Below are 8,251 nucleotides of genomic sequence, written 5' to 3'. Positions count from 1 at the left end.
GAGGGGGCGAGGGTCCCCACAGAAGTTGGGGGGCACTGGCAGGGCAGGAGCCAGCCTGCGCCTCTGCCTGGGGGGCAGCAGGGGAGACGCTAGGCTTTTTTTTTTAACTCCTCTTCTGTTGCATTTAAAAAAATAATAATTATAATGAACCCACTGAAGGGGCACAGGAAGCAAATAAATATCAGTCAATAGGGATGGGGGTGGCAAGACCCCTGTCAGGGGCATCACCACTGCTAACGAAGAGGGGGGAGGAGAAGGAGGAAGAGCCAGAGCCAGAGTCCTGCCTGAGAGGCAGTGGCAAGACCCCAAGCTGGGGGTCCGTGGTGGTGTGGGGGGACAGCGGTCAGCCCCTCACAAGACCTGGAAGCGCCAGGATGCCTGGTCCTTGTAGTCAAGGCAGTCGGGGGAGTTGAAGTTGAGTTTCCAGGAGGCAGCGGCGGCAGGCTCCTTGTAATCCAGGCAGTCGGAGGAGTTGAAGGGCAGCCCAGTGCTGCCGTAACCCTGATGATGGTGGTGATGGTGATGATGGTGGTGGTGGCCTGAGCTCTGGCTCAGCGGGTGGTGGTGGTGGTGGCCGGGCACCGAGGAGGGTCCCATGGGGCTGAGCTGGTGGGGATGGTGGTGGGAGTGCATGGGCGCCAGGTAGGAGCTGCAATCCACACCCCCGAAATAGGATGAGGAGGGCGGTGTGGGGTAACCCTGCCCGTACCCCCCGCCTTGGCCATACGAGACAGGGTAGCTGGCAGAGGTGGCCGCGGCGGCGGGGCCAGCCCGTTGCATGCAGGACGCAGCAGCCGGCGGCAGAGGCTCAGGCACTGTCACCCCCGCCGGCGCAGCGCCGGGAGAGATGGAAGCCGGGCTCCAGATGGACGATGCCGGGGTGCTGAGAGATGCTGGAGCACCTGCCGGGGCTGATGAGGCAGAGCTGGAGGAGGAAGAAGAGGCTGAGCTGGAGGCCGCTGCTGGTGGTGTGAACTGCCCGCTGCTCTCCGAACCCGAGCTCTCACGAGCTGGTGAGGATTTCTTCTTGGCCGGACGGCTTTTGGCCCCGCCGCCACTCTGCTGCTGCTGCCGGCATTTGGCACGGCGGTTCTTGAACCAGACCTGCAATGAGTAAATGGGGTGCAGGGGAATGAGCAGCAGAATGAGGAGGGGTGGTGGGGTGAGCAGTGGGCCCAGAGGACTCCCCACTTGCCTTGCCGCTCCTCCTCACCCTGGAAGCACCCTGCCAGCCTCACCCCAGCACCAGTTCTCCCAGCACCCACACCCAGCCATTAGCACTACACTCCCCTGCACCTCAGAAAAAAAAAGTCCCGCCTGGCACCCAGGCCACCCCATGTCCTGCCCCAAACAAGGATGCCCAGGGCCAGCGGCTGGGATGTCCCAGCTTGTACCTGTTCCCGGCACAGATATAAAATATGATTTTGGGAGACAGACTCTGAATGGGGTGCTGCCTCCATATTCCACCCCGTTGGGCATTTGGGGACCAGTGCCAGAGGGAGCACCCCGGGAAGGACCCAAGCAGTGGGGCTGCTACACCCACGGGCATGTGAAGGGAAACAGAAAAATTAAAAAAAAAAAAAAAAAAACAAAAAAAACCCACACAAACAAAAAGAGGATAAAAAAGAAAAATAAAAGTCTCCCGCTGTCTGGATGCCCCCACTGCAGGACAGATGAGTGGTCAGGACCTCATGTGCATTCCAGCCCCGAGGAAACTGGGATGAGCGCGGATGGAGAGCCGAGTCTGAATCATGCCAGCCCAGCCAGGCTGCCCTCACATCCCACCCAGCCCGTGATAGCACGGGATGCCCCCCATGCCAAGCCAGTACCTGGACTCGGGACTCGGGTAGGTTGATCTTCAGGGCGACCTCCTCCCGCATGAAGATGTCGGGGTAGCGGGTCTTAGCAAAAAGCGCCTCCAGCACGTCCAGCTGCGAGCGGGTGAAGGTGGTCCGCTCCCGACGCTGCTTCCGCGGGGTGGCTGGGGAAAAGCACCGCCACGCCGGTCACGCTGGGTCCCTGCGCACCTCCCGCACCCCATCCCCAGCACGGGAATACCAGCACCCCTGGGGCAGGGGCCTGAGAAGCATCCCCTGCCCTGAGCCCGACGAGCGACAGTGCCACCTGTAAACCCAGCCTGCGCTGCCCGCCGGGGCCGGCCCCTGCCCCGCTGCAGCCCGGGTGAGTGGTGCAGGACTGAGGAAGAGTCAGGCCTGGCCCCGGCAGCAGCAGCAGAGAGATTTCGTTGTGTTTAAATAAATCTACCTTTTTTTTTTTTTAATCTTTAAAAATCCCCGCAGGAATGAAGGAGCCCCGGGGACAGGAGGAAATTCAGCTGCTGTCCTCCCTTCTCACCCCAGGCTACAGGCAAATTGGGGGGCACCTCCACCCCAAATTGTGTGGCCCCACGGACTCCTCCAAACCCTCCCCGGATGGAGCTTTTCTCCCTCTGCTTGTTCCCGGGCAGGACCCGCCAGGGCGTGGGTGGGTAATGGTGTGGGTGGGGAGGGGTTTGCAGCGCGGGGCACTCACCTGGGTACCCCACGGAGGGATGCAGCAGGTCCATGGCGGGGCCCGGCAGCCCCAGCCCGTTCATGCCGTAAGGAGGCTGTTTAAGGTAAGACATCATGCTAAAAGCCGGGCACGTTTCCTCCAAAGTCCCGCAGAAAAATTTAAAAAATAAAATAATAATAACAAAAAAATCAAATGTGTGGGGTGAGGAGGTGGGAAAAGCAGGGGGAAAAATAAGCCCCAACAGAAACAACCCCCGAAAAAAACCCAAACAAGAGGCAAAAAAAATTTAAAAAACAACAACGATTAAAAAATGGAGCACAAAATCAGCATAAAAGGAGTTCTTTTCGATCCGTTCCGCCGTCACCGCCGCGACGTCCTCGAGTGATCGCAGGCAAAAGGAAGGGGGAAAAAAAAAAAAAAAAAAAGGGAAAAAAAAAAAATAAATAAAACAACAACGAGGACCGGGAAACAAAAAGGCGGATTTCTTCCCCGCGCAGAGGTGAGGCCGGAGCGCCTGGGAAGAGAGCAAGAGAGAGGCGAGTTAGGGGTCCGGCCGCCCCAAGTCCTGCCGAAGGGCGCCCCGGGAACTTGGCGGCTGCGCGCACCCCGGCGCTGGGGCACCGGGCAGACGGCCTTTAACTGCAATTTTTTTATTATTAATAATATTATTATTATTTGGTTTTATTTTAAACGAAGACGAGTTGCGTGCAAGTGGCGAGAGGCAACAGTGCCCGGCGATGGGCAGAGATAAAGCAATTATTTAAAAAGATAATTGGATTAGGAATCAAAAGGAGGTGCCAAAGGAGGGAAGTATAATTAATTTAAAAGCGAGCAGACAGGGACGTTTTAATTAGAAATGGATAAGAGTTATAAAGGGAAAAAGGAAAAGAGAGAGCGCAGGCACCCGAGCGGGCGGCCGGCGCCGACAGTCCGGGCCGGGACAGCGGCGGGGCCCGTCCCGGGGCTGGAGGGGCTTCCGGCAGAACCGGGGGGTGACACACGGGACCCAGCAGCCGCCGGTTCGTGAAGCAGCGGCCGGGCTCGGTGGCAAAAAGCAGCAGATAAACGCGGACGGGAGGAAGGGGCGGAGAGACCCCGGGCGGCCCCGCCGAGCCCCGGGGGCGGCCCCTTCTGCCGAGGCCGGGACCCCCCCACGGCGGCATCGCGGGCAACCCGGCCCGCGGAGTGGGGGTGACGGGCAGCCCCCGGCAGGCCGGGGCCGGACGCAGGTCGGGCGGCAGCGCCGTGACCTAGCGTTGCATAACTTTGCCGAAGAGCACGGCGGAGCGGGACCGTCCCGGGCGGCGACAGGGGAGAAAGCGAGAAATGAAGGAAAAAAAAGAAAACAGAACGAGGAAAATCCCGGGGCAGCCTCAGCCCGCCCGTGCCCACCCCCTGCACATACATAGGCACCCCGGGTGCGGTGCCGCCGGCCCGCTCTGTCCCGCCGCCCGCCCCGTCGGGGAGCGCGGTGCCCGCCGCCCCCGCCCGCCTCACCTGCGCGGCCACCTGCGGAGCGACCGCCGTAGCGGGGGCTTGCGTGCAGGGAGGAGCAGGTGGGGGGCGCGGAAGGCGGGGGGGAAGAGTAGGGGGAGGTCAGGCAGGTGAGGGGCAGGCTGGGGAAGGGGGCCGGGGGGGCGATGCCCGAAGCCGAACCGCGGACCCCCAACTTGTCGGGGCGCCTCGGGTTACCTTGCCAGCGGCCCGCGCTGTCGGGGCGATGGAGCCCTGGCCCTGATGAGGATTGATCACCTACCCCCGGCCCTACCCTTGTATGTGCGCGCAAAGCATCTGCGTAACCAGCCCGGCGCCAATCCCCGGCCGCTCCCCGCCTGACTGACAGCCGCCCAGGCAATGGCAGCGCAGGGCGCCGGCTCCCTCCGCGCCCCCCCCCGCCCCGCTCCGCGCCTCTCCGCGCTCCCCCGCGCACCCGCCGCCGACGCGCCCGACCCGGGCCCTGCGGCTCGGAGAAGTGGCCGGCGGAGCAAGGCGTTGGAAGGGGTGGGTGCGCAGGACCCGCGCAACTTCCGCGGAGGGGATAGGGGGTGAGAATCGTTAGAGAAGTTGTGCGAGGGTAGCCGCTCCGCGACCGCGCAAGTCTGCTCGTGTCCCCCGGCAGCACCCTGAGCCTCTCCGCGCCCCCGCCGGCCGAAAGCACCGCGGAAAAGTTTCGGCTGCTGCCTGCACCTGCGCGGAGGGCGCTGCTAGGGGGGGAGGCGGTGTGGGGAGCGGGGGGAGGCGGGGTCCCGGCCCCCCCCGCCGTCTGGAGGTTCGCCCAAACTTTGTGCTTTAAAATAATAATTAAAAAGCAGCGGCCGCACCTTTCCCCGCGTGTCCTGAATTCAGGGGCTGCACCGCGCCGCGGGGAGCGGCCCGGGGGCGGCAGAGAGACGGGTGCGGGGGGGGAGAACGAGACCCACCCGTCCGCGCCGCTCCGCACCGCTCCGTGCAGCCCGACTCGTTGACCGCAGCGGCGGCAAAAGCGGAGCGGCGCGGGGCAGGCGCAAAGCGGCGGGATCGGTGCGTGGGGGGCGCGGAGCGGGGCGCTCCAGCCGCGCAGGCGGCGGAGCGGTCCCAGACCTCTAACGAGGGCTCCGGTGCGCGGCTTTTGTTGGTCTCCTCAAATCAACTCCCTCTAATTGCAGTTGGAGCTGAAAGCGAGCTAATGTTCAAAGGCGCTGCCCGCCGGCCCCGACCAAAGCGCAGTTTTCTTTCTCCCTCGTGTTATTTTATTTTTCTTCTTTTCCTCTCGTTTTCCCGGGCGAGAAGTGAACCGTCTGATCCGGCCGGGAGGGAGACGATGGGCCGAGATGGGGAGAGACGAGGAGCTTTACAAGCTCCTCCGCTCGCCCGCAAAAGTCAGCGACACGGGCACTTCGCCCCGCAACAAAGGCGCCGCGGCCCATTCACAAAAAAGCGAACAGAGGAGGAAGAGGGAGAAGGGAGGGTTGGGGGGGGCAGTTCCCCCCTTTTCAGCTCCCCTTCCCCTCGCGATTTGCCCCGATCCCGCCGAGGCAGTTCCTGGGCCGGTTTGCGTTTCCCCGGCCCCGCCGCCTTCTCATCACTTCCCCCCGCCGGGGCAGCCCCGGTCCTGGCGGACAGCAGCCGCCCCCCACACCGAGGGGGGTATGTGTACCTCCGCAACGCTCCCCGCAACCACCGCGGTTGCCCAGTCCCCAATTGCGGGCGCCTCCCCGCAGGCTTGGCGAGGGGCTGCGGGCAGGGCGGGCGCAGGGCTCGCCGCCCCCGGGCTGACGGTCCCGGCCCCCCTGACCCCCCTTTCCCTCTGCCGGACGGAGCGTGCACCCTCCCCGCTGCGCCCAGGTAAGGTCGGCGGCCGGGCAGAGGCTGCGGGCGGGCAGGGGGCTGGGCCGCGCGTCCCCCCGGCCCCGCCGACGAGGAAGGGCAGAGGCAGCTCGGGCAGCTCGGGCTGGCCACGGGGCGGGGGGGCTCTTGCGGCCGGTTTCTGGGCTGGGGACCGTAGGGAATGGGACCCGCTTATTTTTCCTGCAGCCCAGGGGCTGAGTTACTTCTTTCGAATTAAAAGACAGACAAGCACCAGCCCCCGGGGTGAGGGGAGTCCGCCCGCACTCGCGGCCTCCTCGCCCCTCGATGCAGCCCCAAGCTTCGGGGCTCAGCAACTCCCGCTGTCCAGCCGGGTAGGCAGCGCCGTTGGCTTTGCCGCCCTCTCCCTTCCAGAGCCTCCGCTGCCTTCCGCGGCAGCGGAACACTCGGAGCGTGTGTCCCCCCATTTCCCGGCCCCTGTATCTTGGAGGGGAGGGCAGAGGGTCACGGCGGAGCCGACTTTCTGCCGCGCCTTTCCTCCCGGCGGCGGGGCGCTCCGCGCATCCTCCCCAAATTCGCAAGGGACCAAACCCACCGACGGGCACCGGGGCATCCCCCAGCCCCCGGCCCTGGGCCGGTACAACCAGCGGGCATCGGCGGCCACTCGCACAAGGCCGGACGCTTCCTTCCTTCACGGGGGAATATTTTTCTGGTGGTAGCGGGAGGTCACGGCGGGGAGCAGGTCGCAGTTGCACCCAGAGCCGCCGCCGATGCGGGGGAAGGAGGGATGTCTCTCCCGGGACGGCAGCCGCCTCCCCGCGGGGTTTGGGCTCCCTCCGGCTCTGCCGCCCGCTCAAGTCTCCGCGTGTGCGCTCCTTGCACCGCCGCGGCCGCAGCGGAGCTCTGGCCTCGCGTCCCCCGCGCTGGCCGGCGGCCGGCATCGGCCCCGCAAGGAAAAGTTTTGCCTCCCTCTCCCCGACTTGCTTTTGATTAAAAACAAACGAAAAACTTTTCCCTCTGGTGGGTTTCGTTGCGTTCGGCGAAGCCGCGGGGGCCGGGATGGCATGGGGCGGCCGAGTCCCGCTGGCCCTCGCGGGGTCGGGCCCTTCCCGGCCCCTCGGACCCCCTCCCCGGCCGGTGGAGGGAGGGATGGAGAGAGTTTCCCAGGTAAAGAGGAAAGCGGCAGTTACGGTAAGAAAGATTCGGCTTTTATTGAAAATTTTATATATGACTTGGTATTGTAATAAATAAACGAGACGAGCTCCACGAAGGGACAATGCGAGCGCGGGACACGCGTGGGGGCACACGAACGGGGTGGGGTGGCGGGGTGCGGAAGGGGACGCGGCCCGGGCGCAATAAATAACACGGAGCGGTGGCGCGGCCCGGGCCCGCGGAGGGACGCAGGTGGGAAGAGACGCGCTGCCCCGGGCCGCCCCACTCGCAGCCGCTCCCTGGGCTTTATGCCCCGAGAAACCCCCCGACCAAACCAGAGCAGCTCAGCTCTACTCCCGAGAAAATGGAAAACTGCTGAAATAAAACATTCGTAAATACAGCACATTTTTAATAATAACTAGGGTGGATCTGACCTAACTATAAAATGTAGGTAGCTTATTAAGTAGTACATATGGCAGGACTAGATGAAACCATTCCCAATGTGTTGTTTTTTTTTTTCCTATATCCCCTTCTCTAATCCTATTACGACAAAAACGTATTTATTTCAAAACTCAGCCCTCCTCCTGCTAAAGAAAACCAGGACAGACTTTATTTCTTCTGCTTCTTCCGCACATCTCCGGCATCACCTGCACAGCCGGGGTCTCGGTGATTTCATTTCAAACCCTTTCGGCAGGAGAGCTGAGCCCACAAGGAAACCATGGTACAATGCTAGTTCGCTTGAATGGAAACCAAAAAACAATGGAGCGGGGCCCGGCACAGATTATATCTGGCCTAAGAAATGGAAAAAAGTTTAATTTTTTCTTTTCCAAAACATTTTTTTCCCAGTTACGTTGGCATTTTAAAAACGTAAGAAAGAGCCGCGCTGCGATTTTGCCACGGCTGCTGGAGGTCCGCTCACTGGAGGATGCATTTCTCTTCCTTCTTGGCCATCTTGCCTTTGTTTTGCTCGAGGGTCCTCTCCAAATGCTCGTCTTCTTCCTCGGCCCTGCGGAGAGAGGTGGCAGGAAGTGCGGTGAGGGGCTGCGCAGGATGCGCGGCTGCGCCAAGCTCGCCACAGCCACGGCGCTCACGGACTTGGCCCAAACTTTCCGTGGGGGCCACCCCCCCATCCACCCGACTCACTGCTTCTCCTGGGCGTCCAGGTCCCTGACCAGCGCGTCCCGTTTGTTAACGAGAATAACGAGTTCGTCCAGCAAAAGCTGCTCTCGCCTCTTCTGCGCCTCGGTCTTCTGCCAGTCTGCCAGAGAAAACCAAAACAAAACCAGCGCTGAGACGCCGC

The 8,251-nt window shown here is 62.6% G+C and overlaps 2 protein-coding genes across 5 annotated transcripts in view; both read right to left on the bottom strand.

The window, feature by feature from the left end:
* Window positions 1-351: 351 nt before the first annotated feature.
* Window positions 352-3,344, bottom strand: OTX1 (orthodenticle homeobox 1; the record flags this gene model as incomplete). The annotated part of the gene is made up of 3 exons (XM_080342812.1): window positions 2,533-3,344; window positions 1,830-1,981; window positions 352-1,104 (listed from the first exon to the last, which is right to left on the bottom strand). Exons 1-3 carry the CDS (start codon window positions 2,627-2,629, stop codon window positions 352-354), a joined length of 1,002 nt encoding a protein of 333 aa, XP_080198938.1. The 5' UTR covers window positions 2,630-3,344.
* A 3,860-nt stretch (window positions 3,345-7,204) lies between these two features.
* The window catches only part of EHBP1 (EH domain binding protein 1), a 225,706-nt gene continuing 224,659 nt past the window's right edge, over window positions 7,205-8,251 (bottom strand). For all 4 annotated transcript variants that reach the window (XM_080341320.1, XM_080341319.1, XM_080341318.1 and 1 more), the window contains 2 exons: window positions 8,095-8,209; window positions 7,205-7,957 (listed from right to left, as the gene is read on the bottom strand). In XM_080341320.1, the coding sequence (XP_080197446.1) occupies window positions 7,867-7,957; window positions 8,095-8,209 (206 nt within the window). In that variant the 3' untranslated portion in view covers window positions 7,205-7,866. The remainder of the gene's footprint in view (window positions 7,958-8,094; window positions 8,210-8,251) is intronic.

Source organism: Nesoenas mayeri (assembly GCF_963082525.1).
Source record: "Nesoenas mayeri genome assembly, chromosome: 3".
In the NCBI taxonomy this organism is placed as follows: Eukaryota; Metazoa; Chordata; class Aves; order Columbiformes; family Columbidae; genus Nesoenas; species Nesoenas mayeri.
Note: the sequence above shows the minus strand (reverse complement) of the source record. Positions and strands in the feature narration are given on the sequence as shown.